General features: G+C 54.5%; 6 protein-coding genes across 6 annotated transcripts; 1 reads left to right on the top strand and 5 right to left on the bottom strand.

Moving 5' to 3' along the window:
• Window positions 1-322: 322 nt before the first annotated feature.
• Window positions 323-1,544, bottom strand: MFIFM68171_06736 (Metapyrocatechase 2; the record flags this gene model as incomplete). The annotated part of the gene is made up of 5 exons (XM_071062156.1): window positions 323-354; window positions 407-516; window positions 574-818; window positions 889-1,041; window positions 1,101-1,544. The coding sequence occupies 5 exons, from the start codon at window positions 1,542-1,544 to the stop codon at window positions 323-325; spliced, it is 984 nt and encodes a 327-aa protein (XP_070918257.1).
• Window positions 1,545-2,447: 903 nt separating this feature from the next.
• Window positions 2,448-3,155, top strand: MFIFM68171_06737 (Magnesium-dependent phosphatase-like protein; the record flags this gene model as incomplete). Its single annotated transcript, XM_071062157.1, has 1 exon — window positions 2,448-3,155. The coding sequence occupies one exon, from the start codon at window positions 2,448-2,450 to the stop codon at window positions 3,153-3,155; it is 708 nt and encodes a 235-aa protein (XP_070918258.1).
• Window positions 3,156-3,576: 421 nt separating this feature from the next.
• On the bottom strand, window positions 3,577-5,105 carry MFIFM68171_06738 (SEC14 cytosolic factor; the record flags this gene model as incomplete). The annotated part of the gene is made up of 4 exons (XM_071062158.1): window positions 3,577-4,570; window positions 4,629-4,660; window positions 4,722-4,863; window positions 4,921-5,105. The coding sequence occupies 4 exons, from the start codon at window positions 5,103-5,105 to the stop codon at window positions 3,577-3,579; spliced, it is 1,353 nt and encodes a 450-aa protein (XP_070918259.1).
• Window positions 5,106-5,690: 585 nt separating this feature from the next.
• On the bottom strand, window positions 5,691-8,882 carry SEC27 (Coatomer subunit beta'; the record flags this gene model as incomplete). The annotated part of the gene is made up of 10 exons (XM_071062159.1): window positions 5,691-6,633; window positions 6,689-7,506; window positions 7,565-7,690; window positions 7,746-7,873; window positions 7,925-7,996; window positions 8,065-8,255; window positions 8,324-8,465; window positions 8,527-8,572; window positions 8,634-8,657; window positions 8,865-8,882. The coding sequence occupies 10 exons, from the start codon at window positions 8,880-8,882 to the stop codon at window positions 5,691-5,693; spliced, it is 2,508 nt and encodes an 835-aa protein (XP_070918260.1).
• Window positions 8,883-9,769: 887 nt separating this feature from the next.
• On the bottom strand, window positions 9,770-11,037 carry MFIFM68171_06740 (Mannitol-1-phosphate 5-dehydrogenase; the record flags this gene model as incomplete). The annotated part of the gene is made up of 2 exons (XM_071062160.1): window positions 9,770-10,911; window positions 10,986-11,037. 2 exons carry the CDS (start codon window positions 11,035-11,037, stop codon window positions 9,770-9,772), a joined length of 1,194 nt encoding a protein of 397 aa, XP_070918261.1.
• A 6,115-nt stretch (window positions 11,038-17,152) lies between these two features.
• On the bottom strand, window positions 17,153-18,274 carry MFIFM68171_06741 (uncharacterized protein; the record flags this gene model as incomplete). The annotated part of the gene is made up of 3 exons (XM_071062161.1): window positions 17,153-17,546; window positions 17,822-17,939; window positions 18,016-18,274. The coding sequence occupies 3 exons, from the start codon at window positions 18,272-18,274 to the stop codon at window positions 17,153-17,155; spliced, it is 771 nt and encodes a 256-aa protein (XP_070918262.1).
• Window positions 18,275-23,789: the final 5,515 nt, after the last annotated feature.

The raw sequence follows: 23,789 nt of genomic DNA on the forward strand, positions 1-23,789 counted from the left end.
GGGTTCGGGAATGGAGGTTTTGGTATCGAGGTTGGATCGTTACAGACTAGCATGACGGGACCGAAGTCTGTGAAAATACAACTCCGAACTAGTCCCGCGTTATCCAGCCCCCTATGCCATCAAGCAGCATAATCCACAATTTGAACCACTAAATCAAACATTAAATCTGGACACTAGCCTCCTCTCAAGTCAGTTCTTAGTAAGCATGAAGTCGACATACGCAGCACGCCCAGAGATATCATCCTCATCCTGTTGCTCGGCCGAATCCAAAACACGAGCTTTCCTACCTGGCAGCAACCTGCCGCCTTCAAACGGCACGCCATCACAGCAAAAACGTAGGCGGCACCTCGGGACCTGTCAAACCGTCAGTAAGTCGTGTCCGTGTTCTGTCACCAGGCCAACTTACCCCAGACATGCAGGTTATCCGGCCCCGCTTTGGTGCGGTGTGTGGGCTCCCTCATATCCAACAAATCGCCGTCGACATAGTGCTCCATGATGAAGCCGGCCGGGTCAAACCTGCGTCCCCGTTAGCGCTTCGGTCCATCAACTATCAAGCCTCGGCCGCAAACCAACCAGTAATCGAAGATCTGGCTGCCCATGACATGTCTCCCCACACCCCAGCAGTTGGTGTACCCCTGGTGGCGGAGCCAGTCGTGGCCGAGAACCTGGGCGTCAAAGTCGTGCGTCTCGAACGACGAGTGGTGCACGTGCATCTTGGGCCCCTCAAAGAAGAAGAAGCAGTGATGGTCGACTAGCTCGTCGCCACGGTCCAACCGGAAGAAGACGGTGATGTCGACGTTTTGGTCATTGTAGACGAGCTGCAGTGTTGAGCGTGGTCAAACATCCCTAGCGGCCCACAGTGTTCGGCTGGACATGGGCCTGACTTACCTCGCTGGGATGGAAGTTGAAATAGGATGTGTAAAATTCGTAGCATTTGGCATAGTTGGTCACGCACATGCCGAAGTGGCCCAGCTTGTGCACCGGCGCCGGCCTTTTCTTGAAGCGCTGGAATTGGTTGACACCGCGGTTCTTCTCGGTGGGCTGCAGTCTGTGAGTACGTCGGGTCGGCGGAACAAACAGCGTGGTGGGCGCCAACTCACATAGTTAAACCTGAGGATCGGGAACTCCGGGTCTTCCCTCGCGACTGGTGTCTGGCCGTATACGAGGTGGAAGGGGAACGCGTCGACGGGGTCGTAGAAGGTCACGCGCTTGCCGCCGCCGGGGATATCCTTCATCTCATGGACCTCAGTAGCATTGCACTCCTTGGGCAGCGTCTTGGCCGCATGCACCAGATCTTCCTCGGACTCGACGACAAAGGCCGCGCCACCGAACTCGTTCTTGTCTGACGCCTCGAGCGCGAGGGCAAAGGGCTCGGTGCCGTAGCCCCGGAAGAAAGTCGTCTTGCCGACCTGGGCCGTCTCTACGAAGCCAAAGTCTACGGCAAACTTCTTGGCTGCCTCGATATCTTGATGCTTGTACCAGACATGGGCGATGCGCACCAGCTGGATCTTCTTGATGGGGTTAGACGGCAGACCGGACGCCATGATGGGCTGTCGTGTACGTCGTGTTGCTATTGTCTTTGTTGGGAGCCAGGGGTTAGGGGCTTAGGGGTAGGCCTTGTGGCTGTCAAGGTTTACAGAGCTATGGTGGGAAACGAAATCTCGAATTGCTGAAAAATACTTGTCCGGGAGCTGCTGAAGCTATCTGAGTCCGGGATCTGTCCTCCATGGCGAGCGGGGGATATATTTGGAGCCCGTCTCCATCAGGGGCACAGCTGGAGACTCGTGCCCCGCGGGGGAACGGTGGGGTAGCGCGAGGGTGACGCAGACTCCGGCATTTCAATGGGGAAGAATCATCAAGCCGCAGCCTCTCGATTTCGCGGCGGCAGTTCACCTTGGGAAGGGCTGTCTATCCAATCACGGGCACCGGATAATTCCTAGCTGCTTCCATCAACCCATGTCCCCCGGGGATGCCGCGGGTGGGCGGTTGGAGTCCATAGCCTGTTTGGAGGAGAGGGCTCTTGAAATGCATACATCTTGCCGTTGCACCGGACTCGCACGAGCTGGGTGGCACCATCATGCTGGTCGGACTCCGGAGAGGCGAATGGCGCCGGCGGCTGCAGGGTTTGTGGCTTGCAGAGGCCAATTGAAACCGGGTCCGCAGGCGTGCTTGCAGGCGACCTGAGGAAGTGTTCCAGTCCCGGCTCTACAGTTACTTTCCTGGAACCGGGGTAACCGCCTGCTCCGCGTGAACGGATTGTTCTGGAAAAAGGCACGCAATGCTACTTTATCCCTAACCCTAAACCGCTGATGCCTGCCCCGCAGCTGCTGCGACCCTGGCTGCACCACCGTCAGCGTCTGGGGTCGACGGCAACACCGCTGAAAGGCGCTTGACGACAGATCACGACGACCCGTCCCGCCCGTCCCGCCCGGGGCCAGTCAGCCGCCATGGCCAAGAAGAAACTCTCCAAGGCCCCCGAGCCCACAACAACAACAGCGACAACAGCAGCCTCCTTCTCCGTCAACCCCTCCGGGGCGGCCAGCAGCACGAGGCTCCCCGCCTGCCTGCACGACGGCCTCCCGCTCCCGCGCCTGATCGTGCTCGACCTCGATTACACGCTCTGGCCGTTCTACTCGGACATCCACATCTCGACGCCAATCCGGCTCGTCGCGGGCTCCAACCCGCCGACCGTCGCGGACCGCAACGGCGAGCTCTTCGCGCTGTACCCGGACGCGCCGCACATCCTGCGGCTGGTGGCCTCGTCGCTGCCCAACACGCGGCTCGCCGTGGCGAGCAAGTCGCCCGTCGGCGACCTCTGCCGGGAGGTCCTGAAGCTGCTGCGGCTGCCGCCGGCGGTGGCGGCGGCGGGCCCGGATGGCGGCGGCGGCGAGGCTGTCAAGGGCGGGCCCAAGCGGACCATTGACGCGTTCGACGCCGGGCTCGAGATCTACGAGGGCACGAAGCTGCGCCATTTCGAGGTGATCCAGAAGCGGACGGGGATTCCGTTCAGGGACATGCTGTTTTTCGACGACGAGAGGCCCAACTTCGAGGTCGAGAGCTTGGGGGTGACCATGAGGCTTGTGAGGAACGGGCTGACCTGGGAGGAATTGGAAAAAGGAATACTGCAGTGGCGGGGGAACTTGGGCATAGCATGACGGCAGGGATTTTGTTACTGAGCGGGGAGAGTTTGTGCGAGTTCGGGTGCTGGCGCTCTGCGGGATGGGGATGTGGTTGCACCACATTTGGGCTCTGGTGGGTTAGCGGGCTGGGATGCAAGACGGACACGACCAGGTGTTGCGGCGTTGCGGGAATGGATTGGATGCGCATTTGGCATAGAGCTGAAGCTAATACTGAAGTAAATTCGGTTAAGTTGTCCGATGGTGTTGCGATTGGGATCATCTTTGGTTTAAAATGCTTGCACCCCCGAACCCCTCTTTCCCGCCCTGTAGTCGAAATCCCGCGATCTGCTCTATATGCCAGAAGAATAACAAAAGGTATAAACTACGCCATAATATGACTCAACCCGTCTACGTATGGAGTGTCCGGACAACCACTGATGCTCCACAGAACCCTAACTTACGCCGAAACGGTTGTAGTCTTTTGCTCGGGTTTTTCCGCCTGGCCCACCACCTTCTCCGACACCTCATCCGTCGTCTTGTCGTCTGCAATCGACAGACCCTGGATCGCTTGGATTTCCACTTCAGCCGAAATATTTGAGGAAGTAGCTGGTGCCGCCGTTTGGTCTGCATCAGCGGCGCTCGTAGCGGCAGGAGCCTCGGCTGGTTCAGCGGCAACCTTTGTTTCGGGCGCTACGGCTGCGGCTGCGGCGGGGGCAGGCTCCTCGTCCCGCGGGAACGCCACCGGAATCGTGCACACCCTCTCTCTCCTCTCTTTCCCGTCCTTGCTCCCCACAGCAAGGCACTCCAGCCTCTTCCCGTCATCGATCGGCCGCCAGTACGCGGGGCCCTCGGGAAAGTCGGTGTAGCCGTTCTCCCACGTCACGGCGTCCCTGATCTTGGGGTCCAAATTCGGCCTGTCGAAAAACTCAAACTCCAGCTCGCCCCCGTACGCCTTGGGAATATTCCGCGGCTCGATGAACGCCTCCAACGTCGGCTTGACCTCACTCGGCGACAGGATGAAAATCTTGCTCACCGTGATCGGGTCGAACCAGCGCTTGATCCAGCCCCAGACGGTGCTGAAAAAGTACGGCGCCCCGATGATGAAGATGCGGTCTAGCGTCTCGGGGTAGTGCGCTGTGGCTAGCGTCGAGGCTGCCTGCATGTGCGCCTTGAGGTTCCAAAACATGCGCAGCGACACCTGCGACACATCGACAATGTTTGTGCTGAGCGTGATGGGCGTGCGCGCGTTGTCGCGGTCCGTCATCTCGGTGCAGAGTGGCTGCGTGAAGTGCGTCAGGTTCTCGTACAGCGCGAAGAGTCGTAGCAAGCGCTGCGGGGTCGAGCCGTCGGTCTGCGCCTTGCTGACGTTGGTCGACTCGGCGCTCTTCTCGTAGGCTGCGACCGTCTTGGAGTCGAGGTGGCGGATCTGGAAGAGGTAGATGGGGATACCTCTGTTTCGACGTTAGTTCACGGGGCAACGGGCGTTATTCCTCGGGGTGCTCTACTGACCTCCTATCCCGTCTCCCCGTCCATTGAGGATACTGCGCAGCGTCCCGTTGTTAGCGCAAGCCCTTAGAACCCGCACCCCACCGGATGCCTTACCAAACTCCGCGTCTTCTCATATGCATCGACATCGATCGTGTCGTACAGCAATTCGAGCTGGTTCGCCTTCCGCCACTCCTCGGTATCCTTGAATTGTTTGTAGGCATCCTGGACAACCCATTTCCGCGCGCGCAGGAACCGTCTACGCACGAACAGCGTCAGCGGTCTGGGCTACGGATGGGAATAGCAGGGCGCTTACAGCAACGTCTGGTCGTCGTGCGACGGTTCTGGCGAGGACCGATACAGACCCTGTTCTTCTAGGTAAACCTTGAAATTCTGCAGCGCATTCTCCTCCTCAGTCGTCAGACAGCCCAGATGGCCGTGCGGATAGCCAATATCGTGGCCGCCCACGCTCATCACCCTTTCCGCTGCCGTCCCGCTCATCGTGGGCTCGCTTCCTCTGCCGAGCGGGGAGCCAAGCTGTTAAAATGCGGGGGAATTAACAGAGAAAACAGCGGAAAAGTGAATAGAGTGGAAGGATTAATTATGCTCGCTGGGTATGTACACGAAGCAGCAGCTAGAAAACGTATCTTGGCTGGCCGTAGTCACCAATTTTTACCCATGCCGCGAAGCTTATCACTTTAACTCAGTTCGGCGACCGCGATCGCAGTCCGGGGACATTCTATCTCCGAGCCTCCCGAAATGAGAGCCAAGGTTCCACTCAATCCTTTGACGCTGTTTGGTCCGTTTTAATAGGTTAGCGCCAGATCTGCGATTCGTCTAGGGCACAGTTCGGTTACACAATCCTACCCCAAGCTGTGCCATTGCCCTGGAACCTCCAAAGTATTCTAATACGCCGGCTACTGTTCAGCCTCAATGGAGAGGTTACCGAAACGTGCTCAACAAAGATAACAATTCATTCCGCCCCCCCACACAGAGCTTTTCTCTTTGCTCCCTCCCAGAGATGGATAGATAGCTGCCCCCTAAGACGCCCGTAATCACACTTGTTCCCCATCCATTGCGGAAGAGCTACTCCTCGTCCCCGCTTTCCTCCTCATCCTCTTCGGCCTCCTCTTCGGTCTCCTCACCGTTCGCCTCCGCCGGACCCTCCTTCTCCAGCCTCAGCCACTCCTCCCACTCAGGGAACAGTTCCTCATCCTCCCCGGGGACACCCAGCGACTTGGCAACCCGGCCCTTCTTGTTCTTCTCTAGGCTCTCCTTCCACTGGCTAACCAACCCAGCCGTCAGGCTTGGCATGTACGTCTGCGAGAATAACACCGCCTCGGCAAGGCGGCCCGTCTTGACCAGGATGTCAATACACCCGGGGACATCACCCAGCGACCACTTGCAGCTGAAAGCGACATTGTGCGCGCCTGCCTCCGACGCCTGCTCAGCCAACTTAGCCAAGCCTTCCCGGTTCGATGTAGAGCTGTACACCAGCAATAGGGAGCCCATATCCTTGGAGTTGACAAAGCACTCGGTTGCGAGGGGAACATCCCAGGCCGCGAGGCAGGCGTCGCCCAGCGTCTTCCATTTGTGATCCGAGTCTGCCTGCCTTGCTAGTTCCACGGCAATTTCCAGCTGGTTGAGCGAGAGCGCAAGGTCAAATTTGTGCTCCGGGTCGGTGGCAACTTCAAGCGCAAGTTCCTTGTGGCCCTGGCCCTCGAGGAACCTTGCAATCTTGTTCAGCTGATCCTGCGGGATGCTGGGGAGAAGCTCAGCGGCCGTCTCCATGTCCTCCCGGAGGACCAATGTCTGATACTCCAGGACCGGGAGAGACAGCGCAAATGACGTGACCGAGAGGTCCTTATCGGTCAGATAAACTCGGCTGTCGCGCTGGAGGTAACCGAGGATGTACATGGGCTTGTCAAAATGCGCCACCGTATACGTCTGGTCGCCCACCAAGTAGTTCAGCCGGTTGGTGCCGTTGGTGTAGATCAGCACATCTCCGAGCCACTCCGCCGACCGGATGCTACAATTCAAGTTAGCATAATCTGATGTATCCGCCAGGCCTGGGTAGCACCTACGTCTCGTTAATATCAGTGACCACGTCAAATGCGGCCTCAACGCCGTCATCCTCCACCTGGCCGGCATGCACCGCCTCGTTGTAGGCATCCCGCGAAAACCTCAGCACGTAGAAGGTGTCCTCACACGCGAGCGCTACCAGCTCGCCGCTCTCGCTCCAGTACACCTGCTTAGGCTCCACCTCGATGCGACGTACAAGGCCGCCTGTTTGCCAGTCGTAGAAAGAAACACCTCCTTGGCCCTTGACACCAAGAAGCACGCCCCCGGTGAGTCCGTCCGCCGCAAAGGGGACGTCAAGTCCACCCTTCTTCTCCTGGAAGTTCTTGAAGACCTTGATGCTCGTCGCCGATTCGCGAATGGCAAAGTCGTTCGAGTTGTCCTTGGATGCCCAGACGAAATCGAGCGCCTGGCCGAAGGCCTTGTTGCGCCACGCGAGCGCAGTGTAGATGATGTACTCCCCATCGCCACAGATAGCCGCGAAGCGTCCATTGGGGGAATGAATGAGTGTCTGCGGATACACCTCGGCAGTGCCTAGCTCCTTGGTGGTCAGGGTGATCGGCTCGTTATCCTTGGTCGACTCGCCGCCTTTGATGACGGCAGATACAACCTCGTTGTGCCGAGCCCAGATAATCTTCCCGGAGCCGTCCATCGACACGGCGGGTTCCTCACGGCCCAACTTAATGACGACCGAGCCATCGTCGAAGCCCACCGCAATGCCCTGCTTCCCCTTCTGGTACGCCACGCACCACGCCCGCTCCAGCCCATAGTTTAAGGATTGCTCAAAGCGGTAGGTGTTGGCGTTCCATATCCTCACGGTACCCTAAAAGGGCATGGTTAGCCTCCAGGCCAGCCAAAACAGTTGCAAGAGGAAGGCATACATCTTCGGATCCGGAAATGATAATCGGCAGTTCCGGGTGATAGCACGCAAAGGACACGTTGTTTGTATGGCCTTCTAGCGTTGCAATTAGACTCTTGGTTGTGTAGTCCCACACTTTTACTGTGCGCTAAACGAGATGTGTCAGCCAAAAGCGTAGAAGTCCGCTGAACAGATTTCCTTACGTCGTCCGAGGTGGTCAGCAGGTAGGGTTTGTCGCTGTGCGGATAGTAGTCCACGTGGTTGACGCCCTTGGTCTCGTGCGCTTCCAACTGGAAGTTTGGTGTCGAGGATCCCAAGCTCCAAATTTTGACTACCGGGAGTTAGATTGGTCGGATCGCTCACGGGTAAAATCGTTGCATACCTGTCCTGTCCAAACAGGCGGAGGCGAAGGTATTTGTGTCCTTAGGGTTGATCGCAAGGGACATGACATAGTCTAATCCGATCGGTTAGCATTGCAGCATTCCGGGGAAACCCATTCATCCAATGGCATAAATATCATACGCGAGTTGCCCTCAAACACCCTGACATTCTTCCACCCTTTCTCCCAATCCCACAGCTTGATGGTCATGTCATCGCTGGCGGTAAGAACGAAGGGCTGTGTTGGGTGGACGACGATGGCCCGGATATAATCGGGATGAGCCTCGAAGGATGTAATCTTCTCACTCGTGTTGTAGTTGTAGACTCGGATTTGGCTGTGTCCGGCATGTCAGCCCCCAACTCCCCGTCATCTAATGCGGACGCCCGAAAAGGATTCACGCACAAATCATCCGACCCGCAGACAATCCAGTTCTTCCGCGCAATGAACCGACCGGCGCGAACGGGGACGTCGGTGAGCTCGAAGGTCTTGACAATTTGCTGCGTCTCGTACGACCAGATGTAGACATGGCCGCTGTAAAGGGTGGCTGTTGAGAATCGGCGTTAGAACTTGGGCGGCTAGTTCTCGGGGCACCAGCAAAAACGTACTCAAAATCCATGGCTCGGTCGGGTGGAAATCGATCCCTTTGACTCGCTGTTGGGACACGAGTGTTAGCGAACGCGCTCGTATTAATCCTGGGAGCGACAGGACATACCTCTGAGCGAGCAAAAAGCTGGCGCTGTAGATTGAGGAACATGTTAGCATTTACATCGGCAAAGAACGATGTCACAAGTTGCGGGGGACCCGAGTGAGCAAGTGCATAGTGATAAGAGGGAGAGAAGCCGAGCGCCTCGAGATCCGCAGTTACTACCAGAGTCGCCCTGAATTCGTGGCCAGATCCGTCGGCGGCACAACCCAGTCACCGAAGCAGGACCGTGCGACTAACCTTGACGTCCAGCCTCATCTTGGGCGACAACACAGCCGGAGATTTTACAACAGGAAGTTGGATGTTGCGGCTCGAGCTTCAGGAGCTTCGGCGGGGCGATGGACGGCCGAGGGCAACCGGTTGGCGAAACGGGCGGCGCTCAGCAATTGACGATCAGTTGTCTCCGGTCGCCTCCTGGGAGATATTGATACAGGGGACCGCCTGTCGAGCTCGCAAAAATGCTTCCTATCGGCGAAACGGGCGGGCGAAACCGTCGGCGGATGCGCAAAGATGCTGAACACGTATCTCAAGGCCTGGACGCTTTTCCTCAATTTCGCCAATGTGGTCAGTCCAGCTGCAAGTGGGTACTGAGTATTACGTAAGTCATTATTGCTGCCTTAGGACCAAAAATTGTGTGCACGGCCCCAACTCTTCTCGCCAAAAGTCCTGCGAGCGGGGGATTGAACCGACGATGGCTTCATCGCCCAACTCCCGTCGCTCGTCGCAAAATACCCCAACTTGAGGCAGCGATACCACGTCCACAACCACTCGACTCCAACACGCTACCTAGTGCAATCATATCTCGTGAGCGGACACGGCACTACCACCATCCTCCTACGATGAGCCAATCACACAGAAACCCAATGTCGCAAAATCGTGGCATCTGTTAAAGTATGCAGTCTTTGACGTCTATCTAATGATGAAGGTAAACTGAAGTCCGAGGGATATGCCACCTGACCCCTCTCTAAAGAACCCGATCTTCTGCGCGTCGCGTTGTTATCCCAATGCTTGATCAAGGAAACACTGCCCAATATTGAACGCCATGTCCCATGCGCTCCGGTCCCAAGAATCAAACACACGTTTGTCCCGCTAGGCGTGGCTGCAACTCAAAAAAAGAAATCAGATGAACCCGACATGAAAAGATCTCAATCCTCCTGCAGGTCGGACTGGACCCGCTGAACGATCTCGACCACCTTGGGGAAGAGCTTCTCGTTGGGCTGCAGCCCGCAGACCTGCTTGACAACGTCCTCGGGCTTGTTCTCCTCCATGATCTTGGCGAGCTCAAACGACTCGTCGTCGCCCTCGACCCTCTGGAAACGGAAGGCCATCTCGGCCGCGTCGAGCAGTGCGCCGCAGTCCTTACCGTGCTCGCACAGCTCGGCGGCGGGGCCGATGAAGCGCTCCTTTCGGGACAGCTTGCGCAGTGGGGCACGGCCCACCCGCTCGACGGCGTCCTCCAAATGGGGGTTGCTAATGCGACGGACGATCTTCTCGACGTACGCCTGCTGCTCCTTGGGCGGGATGCCGTGCTTCTGCGTGATGAGGTTGGCCGTGTTCTCGAGCGCCTTTTTCACTTCTTCGTGGATTTCGCGGTCCTGCAGCGCATCATAGACGGTGCTCTTGCGGCGGTTGAAGCCGTGGTAGGCCGCCGTGGCGTGGCCAGTGTTGACCGTGTACAGCTTGCGCTCGATGAACGGCTGCAGGTTCTCCACCCAGTTGATGCCATGGATATCGGGTGGCACATACTCCTTGAACGGCGTGCTTTCGACCACCCACTCGTAAAACTTTTCGAGCTTGACATCCAGGCCGGCGTCGGGGTCCTGCGCAGGGACGATGCGGTCGATGGCAGAGTTGGCGAATGTGGCGCGCTTGTCGTAGTCGGCGAGCCGGTCCGGCGACGTGTTTTCCGGCGACTTGATGAACTCGGCAAGCGTATCCGTCGCGCCAATGGCGTTCTCGCAGGCAATTACGGCGACCGGGCACAGCTCCGGCGACCGCTGATCGATACCCTTGGCAATGACGGGAGCGAGGAACTTGAGGATGTGGGGGCCGACGGAGCAGGTAACCAGGTCCGCCGTCGCGATTTCCCGGACAAGCTCAGCCTCGTTTGTCCTCGAGTTGATGGCTCGGTAATTTGTGATGATCGATTCCGTCGTCCCGTCGGCTCCGACCTCAATCACCCGGTAGCTCTTCTGGGTGTTGAGCTTGTTCACTGTCTCGTCATTGACCTCGGCAAAGATGACCTCATAGCCGGAGTTGTGCAAGAAGCATGCAACAAAACCACGACCTGCACGATTCGTCGATTGTCAGTTACCAGATCACATCGACAGCATGGGCCCAGCAGCCCCGAGCGTTACGTACCGATGTTGCCAGCACCGAAGTGGACGGCTTTCTTGGGGCAATTCCTCTCCATCCTGGGATGTTGTGTGGATATGACTTGAGAGGGTAGGTGAAGGGCGATCGAGGTGATCGACAATTTGATACAGGGCAGTACGGCTCGGTGACGTCTGTCCTTCCAAGAGGATGGGATGAAGGAAGAGTGGGCGTGGGCGTTAATAAGGATGGGCGAGAGGTGCAAACCTGCTAAGCTGTGGATGATGGATGACGAACCAGAGGAGACGGGCTTGGAGAGAGACCGCCAGAGTGACGAGAAGCCATTTCCTTTATAAGCCGGACAGTTGCGGAATGTAAGCTCTCTGGTTTTTTGTGGGTACCCGACGTGAGAAGCCTGTCTATCCCCTTGGTCGTGGGCCTGAGAACCGTCAACCACCTGCTGAAGTACGAGCACGATGATGGATCGTCAGTGGGTCCGAGGCCGCGCTTGGTGGCTTGTCGGTGCTAACGGAAGGACGGCTTGGTGCCCCACCACCTCTAAACAAGGTCCCCACTTTGTTGTGACCACAGGCGGCGTTTGTTGCCGGTCGGTCAGAGGGCAACGGAAGCGGCCACAGTTCCGTTTTCCTTGTCTCATCCCTGGCAGGCCTTATGGATCGCTGACAGAGTGAAAACGAAACAGCTGCAGCAAAAAAAAGCGACCACGACCCGCGACCGACAGACCTGTCGCGGCTTTCTCGGCAGGCTGCAGGCGGGACGCGGCTGAACAATGCAAGCGACCTTGAAACCACAGCCAGGCCCGAACCGCTCTGGCGTCATGGCCTAACAAAAGGCTCAAAAAGTGGTTGCCCAGATGACGAGCCATCGACCTCATTAAAGACTGAGAAAGCCGGCTCCAATTTTGACGGGCATCGTGAGTGCTCCATTGGCTTCCGCCTCGCATTCGGTGCCGCAGGACGTTGGCCTTTTGAGAGGCCTGCTCGCCGACCGGAACAATCTCTCCTCTGCTTCGCTGCATCTCATCATCATCTGCAGGTGAAGCTGCAGCCGATATTTTATTGTACCAGGGCGGTTTGGGGCAATATTCAGGGTGCAATTGAGGGGTTGCAGAGGAGATGCGTCAGGGCCCTGCACAATGGCAATTGGCTCGGAAGTGAGGGGCTCTGCGGTGGGCTGCGGAATGCTCACGGCAGACCTTGGCAATGCCACTATGATTCCCACAAAGGCGAGCAATCGGACAATGCTTTCAGACGCCAGCAGTTGAGCCTCAATATTTTCTACATAAGCTCAACCCACCATACGATCCCAGAGCCCCCGATGTCTTGAACTCTTGCGTACAAACATTTCCACCGGTTGCGTGCTTTTGACTCCGACCATTCCGGCAGAAGCAGTGGCTTCGGGCAGTGACGGGACGGGTCCGCATGTGGAGAACCGTCGATCCAGGGCCAAAGCAGCGCCAGTGACGTGAGGCACTTGACGATCGATGCCGGCTTTGCAAAAGACTTATGGACGCAAGACCGCCGTCTCACCGGCCTGTCTGACGATCTGCGCCGCCGTCCAGCCAACACTTGGCATTCCTGCTTGCGACCAAGCGGTCGCCTCACCGGCTGTCGACTGCCAAAGTTCCCCTAACGGACACCCCCCCTGGTTTTCCCTCCATCCCGATGGGCTAGCGTAAAGATTGCCAGTTGCTTGGCTTTCGTCATCGGCCAGGCTCAGCAACATTGAAGGACCCTTGTCTTCTCCCCCCCTTCCCCCCAACTCACAACCGTGACGGCGTCCCTCCAATTGCTGGGAAGGGTTGCGACAAGCAGGCCAAGCCACCAATGCGAGACCCTGATTCAGGGTCCACGGTAGAGGCGGACCCCACTATGACGACACTGGGATACGCTATCGATACATTGCACCTTCGCCCGTTGCACTGAAACAGGGTGTAATTATGTAATCGGGATTTTACGGGTTGTTGGGTGCTCGCGTTCACCGTCCGAGGCAGGTGTCTTCTCGGAAAGTCCCAATGCCTTTGGATTGGCTTCTTTCTCATGCACCATTACAGCAGGATCGTCTCCTTTTGTGGCAAGATGCGCGTTGTGGCGGTGGCCGTCACTGGCAGGACTAGGTCTGACGCGGCAGCCTGGCGGTGTTTCAGGCCACAAAAAATGTTTCTTCTATTTTCATCACCCGCACGTTCGCCTATCACCAGATGAGAGAGCCAGCGCACCAATAGGCATGCTTTCAGTAGCGACAGATTTTTACCCTCCCATTCTAACGATTTTGCTCGACACCGCGTCGTTATACCGGCCAAGGACCCGCTGATGCTCCAGCACCGAGTGGATCCGGCACGCCGCCGACTCGGGTTCTGTCCCGTCCCGGCTTGCAACAGGTTCGGCCCGTTGTTAATCCATCATTTCGCCTCGGTTTTTTTACTACTCATCAAGCTGTATGCGGTCAGCAAGGTTGAAGGACCGAGCGAGGTCTCCTGCCTTGTAACGGTGGGATATGAGCGAATTAGTCGACCCTGTTTTATATATGCGGTGCACATACAAGCTGCTTCCCTATCTATCGTCGTCCCTCCGATCTTCTTGCATAAGCCGTCTCCAAACCGTGAGCTCTGATTTGAAGCCTTGTCTTGATTTGAGCCCGCATGCTCGTACCCCGAATGCCCGACTAACCGCAGGCGAATGCTGCGCTCCGCCGCATTTTCCCGCCTGCGCGGCTTCCTTGCCCCGCCAAGTGGGTTTTCTGCTTCGCCTAGAAGCCAATCAATGGGATTCTATCTGAATTCCCATCCTACACGCAGTGCGAGCCAAGATTGGCGCCGGTGCCGGGAACTGATGATCTATTCCCAATACTCCTTGTTCTGCAGGAATTATCGCCTGATTTCCCTGCAGGACATGCCAGTTGCCGCCCGCCCCACCTTGTCACCTTGTGAGAGCGCCCCGGCCGGCATCGTAGCCTAAGCAACCAGAAAAATGTGGGTTGGGGGGGGTGCTCACGAGGGAAGAACTAGGCATCTGATGCCGTTTATTCGAGCAAGATTGGACCCCAAGTATATAGCGCACTTTCTCGGAAGATCATGTCCACCTTCACATGCCCGTAAATGTGCCCTGAGTTCGCTGCAAATACCCTGATAAGGAGAGGCACATCGGCCAGTGTCACGCCGTTGGGAACCCGAGGTACCGATTCCTAGGATACACCCGACGGATCTCTTGCTACCGTGCCCAGCGATCCCTGGAAGACGGACCGAAAGAGAATACCATCCCTGTCCGTACTGTTGTCAGCTTTTACCGCGCGTCTCTTGCTTCCAAGTTTCTCAACGCATCACATGCAGCCGGGGCCGGTTCCGCCCGACCTACACAGACGCCGGTCCCTGTTTGATCACCCTCCAGAGATCCGAAGCATACCGCTATCGTTTGCATTGAGTAAGGTCGATCTTTTCGCTCCTTGCGCTGATTTGCTTGTTACGTCTTGCCGGCTTAGTCTTACAGTTAGATGATGGCGGGCCATAATAACCGATGTCACACCAACTACCGTCGATGATAATGAATTCCCGCTCTATAGTGCGGGCTATTCTTTGATTCCAGCCGTCTTCCTCGAGCTCATCACACTAGAATTGACTACCTAGGCTCTCGCAAATTGGTCCATCGTTTTGCGTGAAGTCTGAACAATGTTGAGAATAAGGTGCCCGCACTAGCAGGGAAGTCGAGAACCGAACCACATAGGCGGCGAGTCCTCTCAAGGGCCCCTGTGTCGATCGCAGATCACTCATCGGACAAGACAAGATCTCGAACAACAAGCGCCGACGGATCAAAGACCTGCCAATACATGCCGCTTTCAAAGTTTGGGAGTAAACAGTTGCGACTTGCAAGTTTTCAACCGCAGCGATTGATTCACATTAAGGCGGTCACATTCTTCTTACAAGTCGACATGTCCCACCACCCAGATATGCCGGTCTCCTTTCTTTCTTATTTGCCCATATGGCCGCTGTCATGATTCCGATTTCCAATGTCTCGTGTCGCACGTGGGCGCGAAGAGTGAACAAGAAAAAGCCATGTGTTGCTGTGTGCATGTACCCCACGGCTGCCAGGTCACGCCGGGTGGATTGTGGGCGGTGATGGTGGGTAGGCAATATACACGGCCAAGGCCAAACGCGGTGGCAGGCCACGGTTGAAAGATGGGCAATTCTGCACGTTGCCGGCCTTTCTGCACTCGGAATCGGACTGGAGCGCTGGGCCGCTTGGACCCTACGTCGGCAGCTCGGTATGGGGGAGGCCTCAACGACGGTATCGCCCCGGCTCCGACGACGCAGCCAATGACGGCCCGCCCGAGTCCCCCTCACGGAGACTGAACCCGGCTGCCAAGTGACCTTGGCCCGGCGCGGAGGTGGAGTCGGGATCCGCAGTACCGTTTTGCATCTTGATGTTGGTCCGTTTGGACGGATAAGACGGCAATTTCTATTCTCGAGGGTGAGGTTGGTTTGCCAGGGGTAGGCCGCGACGTGAGTGGTCGGTAGCACTGCACAGGACCCTGCGCATGTGTGCCGCTGTGCGTGTGCGCCATTAGAACTTGATTGTTGGACGGGGACTAATAAGAGGAAAGTGGCAATTGTTGAGACCCTGTGGGCGGCCGAAAAGGGTCTAATGGATAAGTCGGCAACGCAAGGCGGAGGTTGACATGAGTGCTGTGCACAAAACTGCAGCTCCTGAGAGCGGCGTTGCCTTTGCTAGAGCTGGAGGGCTCGTTTAGAGACTTCCATTGCACGCGCGCCGGGTGGGGGCAGGGGGTTACCGCTTGCCGTTCAACATATGGAGAATGCTCGAGTCAGCACGAACCATAGGCGGCCGTGTGAGGCTGGAGAGCAAGGATTTCAGAGGCTAAAGTTCGGAGAGGGATCGAGGGATGAACGAGAATCGGGTACCAACGCCATGGCGTTGGTCCTGGGATGTGGATAATCCTACTGCCAAGATGGAAGAGGGGATCCTAGCAGCTCCTGAGCCGGGTATCCGAGGCATGGTTTCATGCTCCGATCAAAAAAGCCTTACACTAGCTCAACCTCAAAAGCGAGTATCGATGGCCGGCCAAGCCGCACTGAACCAATTCGTAGCTCACTTCAGCGAACTGTGGGATCAACCTGCAGGTGAAGGCGACTCCTTGGCATTCACACCGAGCGCCAGTGTCCGTGGGCGTCTGCTGGCGTGATCGCAACAAATTACACCTGCAAGTGTGATCCCGATACATCTCAGCTGTCCTTCAATAATGGTGCGATTGCTAGGTGGGGAAAATATGTTGGAATAGCAACATTGTCACCGAGAACCCTGCATCCACCTCGTATAACTTGGAACAATTGCTCGTGTGACCTAGATACCGTAGGCAGCATCCATGTCACGTTAGAATCCAGCTCACAAGCCCCTCTCAGCACTCAGCCAACCGCCCACTATCCAACTCCTTCTGGGCTAGTAAATGCCTCGACCCATCATTTTTCTCATGCCTTATTACACCCGCCACTCTTCCTGTTCCAGATTCCCCATACTCTTTGCCGTCATGTAGCTTCATATACAAGCTAATTGTCACGATTTTTAACATGATTTCCTAGCAAAAGGTGAGCTTGTACCGCGCCGTTCCGATTCCCCATATATCTTCACCCTACTGCCAACGCCATCTTCCGGGGACAAATCCAAGGGCCCCTGGCCCGGCACAGCAATGTAACGTATCACTTCATCTGCCCACCATTGCTCGATCTTAGAAAATGGAGTTCTCAACGACGACAAATACGCTTCTTTAGACGAGCAAGTGCCGGAGCCAGTTTTCTGGAAGCAAGGCATGAAGGTATGTTTGACGGCTGAAAAGGGGTCACAGGCCCTGGGCTAATGGTGGCGTATGGACTCCGTTTATTAGTGGGGATTGTGAAGAGTAGGCTAAGACGTACACTTTCCAAGTCATCATTCCTCCTCAATTACACTATATGTTATGTTCCTTATAGGAATCAGTCACTTAGATTTGTTTGTTATAAGAAAATTCGATATTGGGTAGAGGAAGAACACATTGTACCAAGAAGTGTTTAGTTCATTTATATGTTTAGCTCCCTTATAATATACTTTATAAGTAGATTGCGTGAAATAGAGCGAATTCTAGCCCTGCGAGCCTCATATGTTCGGCTTGGGGAAGTCTGAACGGAAATAGACATAACCCTACTTTTCTCATCGCAACCTCTTGCGCATCTTAGCCAGCATATCAGCCACCTCGGAGAGCTTTTCGTAAGTCCCGCTCGGGAGTGTCATATCCAGCAACTCATCCAAGAGCAAGTTCACACGGCCGAGATCGGCCCTGCTCAAACGGCTCACCTCCCGTAACTCTTCGTTCTCAGCTTCGGCCTGAGCAAGCCGTTGCCTCAGGCGCTCGCTGTTGCGCTGTAGCTGCAGCTGCGGCTGTGGGTCGCTCTCGGCGGCGGCTGTCGATCCTTGCGGCACCAACTGGCTGCCGCCGCTTCCTTGCATCGGCATCAGGCGGCCAGGGGAGCCCGGGGTTAGGCTGTTATGCGTGATTGCTGCCGCCGACGAGTCTGACTTTGGGACGTGGATTGCAGGTCTACCGCTGAGGATGTCAGGGTAAAGGTATTAGCAGAAGGATGACCGTCGAGTGTATGTTGAACGGTGGACTCGGAACACGAATGAACCGCGTATATAGGGACGGGTATGCTTTGCGATAGACAGGGTGGTCGTTGGCCGTCGCTTATCGTGCCGAGGGTTGGCGTCGAGAGATGCGCCCCGAGTAATTCCATGGGATTGACGGACTCGCCTCTGTTCAAGAGTGTTAGTGCGGCTGCTGACTGCAAATACGTGGCCCGACAGTCTGAGTTTTGCGCTTACCTATCTGACGCCTCTAAGCTCACGCTATGTGATGACGCCCCTAGATGGAGAGGTTGAAAAGATGTATCCGAAAATGTCAGAGCGGGTATCATCAACGGCATGTCAATATGAATGTAGTCTAAGCAGCGCAATTAGTACAACATTGCCCAGTTATCGCCCCTGCCGGCCCTGGTCGGTGTCTGAAGAAGACTAACAGGGGTAAAACTGAGTTTTCAGTGAAAGATCATCGAGATACTGAACGTCGGGTATGAGGAGCCGAAAGAGGCTCCACCAGACATCTTCCTCGGACGTGCTGCTGTATGCCCTCTCAACCTGGACTTCGTGGATCGGGTCCATGAAGCGCTCATCGTCTGGTCTCTGCTTGGTATTGCAGCCTCCCTGTCGCTCGTGAAGAGATACCTTTCCCCGAGTGTCAAACGATTTCCAGCACCGGGGGCATCGATACGAGATCATATGCTTGCGGGCCAGGTGTTGCCTAAGGAGAAAACAGCGACAGTCAAGTAAAAGTTCCTTCCAGCAGTCGATAGCTCTATAATAAATTTGGGCTTGGCTCCGATATCGATATACTCTTAGTACAATACTCTCTGGCTCTGGGCATCGAGATCGTAGGAACTGTCGATCGTGACTGTACTAGGCGTCGCAGCTCCGGCTGAGGAAGCCGTTGCGTGGCGTTCTGATTGCCTTACTAGGAGCTCTCGCTTTTCGAACTTCGCGATATCGGGTGGCAAAGGGACGCTCAAAAATGGCTCCCTGATACTTGCATTGGGATCGATCTTATCCCATAGGTCGGCGGCAACGGCTCTGGATTGGAACTCGTAGTTCCAGACACACCAGTCGTCTAGGCTTACGAGGCGGGCTGTAGTATCGTCGGTCTTCATAGTAGTCATCTTATCTGATTTGATCGTCGCTCTTGCATTGTACTTCCAACAGTTGTTGATAATCGCGTTGATTACGTCTTAGATATATATCTGACTGAAGTTCTTGATCGTGGAAGCAAGAGGTCGCTCGCCGGGCTTATAACTGTTGGAACTATAGCCTGTAGCACCCACTTGATCAATTAGGCTCGTTGGGTACAGATCTATGTCAAAAGGGTCAGGTGCCAGTCCGAAGGATCAGGATCACAGGATCTAGTGTGGGAGCCAAACCCATGTACTCTATTGAGCTAAGGAAGACTGGCAGCTAACTGCGCCACTGTACGGACGTCATCCTGTACGTGTATCTCGTCTATAAAAGGAGCAAACTCTCTAGCAAAGATAGACGGGAGGGACACAATCAAGACAATCAAGAAGACACACAAAAATCCTCAACTGTCATTTCCCAAGATTCAGAGGTGCCGTGTTTCCGACAATCTATATCTCTAGAAGGTCTTTATCAATAGGTTGGGCAGTCGCCCCTCTTGTTGTTGTTACATTGCAGATATCGCTCAGGAACCAGGGAGCTCAGAAGGGTAGCCCTGGGAACACCCGTCATATGTTGACACCTGTTTGCAGGTGCCCCAGCTGTACAAAGTGGGTCGCTCATTTCCAACACGTACAGTCCAATAGGCCCCCCGCCGAGGCAATAGCTATCCTGCTCCTGTAGGCCGGGTGCGAGCCGGGACCGCAATTCCACTATCCTTCCCTCGGTCCAGTATAACTGCTACGGCCTACCTTCCGCCGGGCGCAACCCCGGCTTCAAGCTTCCCGTTGCACTACAAGGGTCTCCCTACGAAGCCGAAGCCGCAGTGCCGACCGTGTTTTGCAGCGGCACTGTCCTTCGTAGGAGCTACCACGCCGGTACAGCTCCCAACAGCTCGCCCGCTACTAACCTGCTCTGATCCACCGCTGTATTTCCTCCTCTTGTAGTGTACTGTTTGTCAAGAGGGCGAAGCGCCTCGTGGGAAGACCGGCCGCCCGTTGATTTGCCTCCCTTAACGAACCCATAACCTTCCGTCTCCTCGGTCGATTAACAACTCTTACAATTGGAATCGTACTTCGGCTTTCGCTCCGTATCCTCGTCGTAGCTGCGTCTAGGCTCTCGTCGCCACTCCTAGCAGCCGCGCTCCCAGAACCGGGCAAGGCCGGGGGTGCCCTGTCTCTTCTTCAGAACGTCGAAAGAGTCGGGTAGTTTTCGTACCCAGTATCCCCCTAACTTGCAAACTTGTTGCAGTGCGATTGTCGTTGTTGTCGTCGTCGAAGTGGTGGTCGTGATTGTCGGGCGGGGTGGTGAGGGATTTTCGGGCGCTCGAAGACCTCACGTCAAGACCTCGAAAAACCCACGCTTCCAGCGTTCAACGCCCGCGCAAGGCTTGCGCGGCACTGCAACCCCTTGGAATCAATAGAGTAGGTCGTAACGGTACTACCTATCGATTTTTGCGATGCCCGACTGCCTACGCGGCAGCCCCCCGGCGTTGTTTCGCCGGGAAGGGAATGTTTGATATATATAGTTCCGAGTAGTTTCAATTGCTTTTCATGGTTAGTTACAGGTATACAATTGACGTTTCTTGTTGCATAGTCGCGGAAAAGTTTGTTGGAACTACACTTGGTTTCTAGCTTCGTTACGTCCCTTTGCAGATGAAAGAATCCTCCGAATTTGATCTTCACACCCAATGCTAAATGCTTATGTTGAATAAGCACTCAATCCCTCATAGCGAAATTCATGCCTCTTACCCTTGTCGTTCAACATCAACCCCCTCGAGATAGCCTTAGAAGGACAGAGCCTTTAGGGTCAAAACATCGTCTTGTTCGGTAGCATAACTATGGCGACTAGAGGCAAGGATCTCTCAACAATCACCCGAAAACGCACTATTTTGTTATCAGTATGCGCTAAACTTCAACAAGGGGCCCGCCGATAATCCTTACCGTCGTGCTAAAACAGAAAGTGCTACAGCAATTAAAATCCCTCTGAGTTTTGGTCAGCATCAGGCTGGAACAACTCGATTCAATACTCACATTACAGCAACTGCTCTCGCACGACACGCCGCTGCAAATAGCACCCTGCCGTTTGAAGATGGTGTTCGCGGCGTGCTCGACCTGCCAGGTACCCGGTCTTGCTTCTCGAGCGTTTCGGATCGTCGAAACCCCTGATTGTGGCAAGGCCACAGAGTTGCCCAACAGAAGAGCACTAATGGTCCATGCCAGACGCATTTTGTGTATTTGAAAGAGAAACTTCTAGCTGGTGGGTAATGTAGTTTATCAGTTCAGTATCAGTCTTGGACTAGGTGTCGCGTGAGCTGTCAACCGCGCCTTGGATGTTGCGTCAAAGAACAGAAGATACTACCTACCGGTTAAAGTGGATCAGAAGAATGAACAACGGAATTGCCAACAAAACCCTGTCGGAGACAACCGCGGGAAAGGGTACGAGCTGCTGTAGGTGTTTAACACATATTGAGAGGCTCAAATTGGAGACGATGCCGATTTCTCGCGGGGTGACTTATTTATACTAGATCAGCAATACAGTCCTTCTGGGCCACAGTGGTATCTCCACGTAATGAAACCACACAACGAATAAACGGGAGCTTCTGACGTCCATTGGGGTCGCTGCATGAGACCACGGGGAGGCGGACAGCACGAGGAGACATCGCCGAACAAGAAGGCAGGTACCAAAGAATGCCAATCTTAGGTACACCTCTGCCGGGGTTCCAAATCTAATAAGCCAGGGTGCTAACCAGGGTGCCGGCCAGGGTACTGGCAGGGGGAATGGACCTGGCCAGGCCATTCGGTAACATAATAATATACAGGGCATAGCCATATGGATATATCAGTAATTTATTGTATTCTCCGTCTCAATACATCATACTGTAAACAACTATTATATTAGTCCTCTGACACAGCTGCCTATCAAGTCACTGACCTATAGAAACAGTATAAAAGTTACTTTAGAATAAAACGATCTACGACGACTTAGCTATGCTTGTTAGGTTTGAATCCCCGGCGGGGGTTAAATTATGTGAGTCTGCAGGACGCACAGTACGACTTGCCATCGGGTCCCTAGTAAAAGTGTCTCTGATTGTGGTGTGCATTTAATTAGATAGCATTGCCTTGTGGGAGCTCTATTCCCAGCAGCCATGATAAGTCGATGTGGAGCTTCGGAAGAATATCTCACCGCATTATGCCTCGCCCGAGCAACTGTCCCGCCTGAGACTGACATTTGCTGACGGTTCAAAGCGACTCAATCTGTAGATCGATTTCCGCATTTGTATATATTTGTCGACTGGAGGGCCGCCCCACAGGTCGTTGGGAATGCCAAGATGGAACTTCTTGCACCTGCCCAATGAGTGACTCGTTTGGTGTAAAGATACCGGCGAAGAACTATCCATCCCGTTACCAGGCTGACTTCCTTGTAAGATTATCAGAGCGGGGCGGCCTAAGGTTCCGTATCAAGTATACCCTGCGGCTCTCGACGTTGATGTCATTTCCCGGAGCGATGACAACATGACTAATGTGGTTTATATATTCCCGCCAGGACGGTGACCGAGACAGCAGGGCGATTCCGAGCGGATACTTAGTCCAGTTGTGCGCTGATCTTGAGTCTCAAATCCTATTCAACGACTGCCGTTACAGACACCGGGTGTAGATGTCTCCGAGATATGTCCATCGGTCAGCACGGGAGGATTATCAGACCGTAGTTATGTCCGTTGGTGGGCCATTAGGAGAACGTGAGTAAGAGTGTGACCGCGAAAGGATGCCGCGAGCCACCCGAGGATGGATGTTTCCCCATCCGAACAGAAGGCGCCGATCCATCTGACAGATCTCCGGCACCCTTCTTTCCCTCATTCGGTGGAAAAGAACGTCCTTTTCGATCCCATTGTTGTTGGAACTACAGTCATCTGGCACTCAATCAACAAATTGGTTTATTGGGTACCTACAAATACGGTCCGTAGACCTCATGAGGGCAAACTCGGACGCGCGTCATGTGATCTGACTCCTGTTAGCAGGTGCTCCCAGCTGCACAAAGGGTGTCGCTCATTTGCGACACCAACGCTCATTTCCAACAATTCCCTTCAAACGCCGCTCAAGCGTTCTTTGCGGTACTAAATGTTACTTTACAGCTGTGGCAAGACGGAGTTTATTATCGCGTTCGATAGCTTGAAGGGCGAGCTGCACTTATACTTCATTTCGATTTGCTGGTATTTTTGACATTTTTGTGATAAATAGTATGTAAGTCGATTGTACCTATTTACGAGACATCCCACATATAGGACACACATCTTTATATATAACCCTGAGAACCAATATTTAATAAAATCACAACGTTATATAGATAAAAATAAATCAAAAATATAGAGGTTAACGTGATTGATAAGCGAGTGGTAAATGTCACCACCCTAATTGGACTGTCGTACAACATCCAACACCATAAACCACCAAAAAATGCCAGCCCAACGAAACGAAGCTCAGATGCAGCTTGCACTCCAAGCTATCAAGCGCGACAAAGAGTTGAATGTCTATACAGCTGCAGGGCGTTATAAAGTATCTTATATGATGATTCGACGACGACAATGGGGAGTTCGTCCAAGAGCAGATACGATCCCCAATAATCGGAATCTCGACCCTATTGGAGAGCAGGTTATTGTACGGAGTATTCTTGACCTGTACGAGCAAGGATTTTCGCCAGGATACGATATGGTGGAAGATATGGCCAACTTGCTATGTGTGTTGTGTGGCGCGTTATATGTCGGAAAGCGTTGGGCTTCGAACTTCGTACGGCGATAACTAGAGCTCAGGGTACGATAGATATGTCTGTACGACTACCAAAGAGCCTTATACGAAGATCTAGAGAAAATTGGTATATAGTTTAACCCCGTTTGCAATATAATTGTAAAATATAGGATTGTCAAGTCGGATATCTGGAACTTTAACAAGACGGGGTTTATAATAGATTAGATCTTACCTACCCTTATTATTACCTTATCTGAAGACTGTATAAAGGTTAAGAAGATCTAGCTCGGTAATCGGGAATAGACGACAGTAATCTAGACTGTACAATC

This window comes from Madurella fahalii, assembly GCF_045866475.1.
Source record: "Madurella fahalii IFM 68171 DNA, scaffold_3, whole genome shotgun sequence".
NCBI lineage: Eukaryota > Fungi > Ascomycota > Sordariomycetes > Sordariales > Madurella > Madurella fahalii.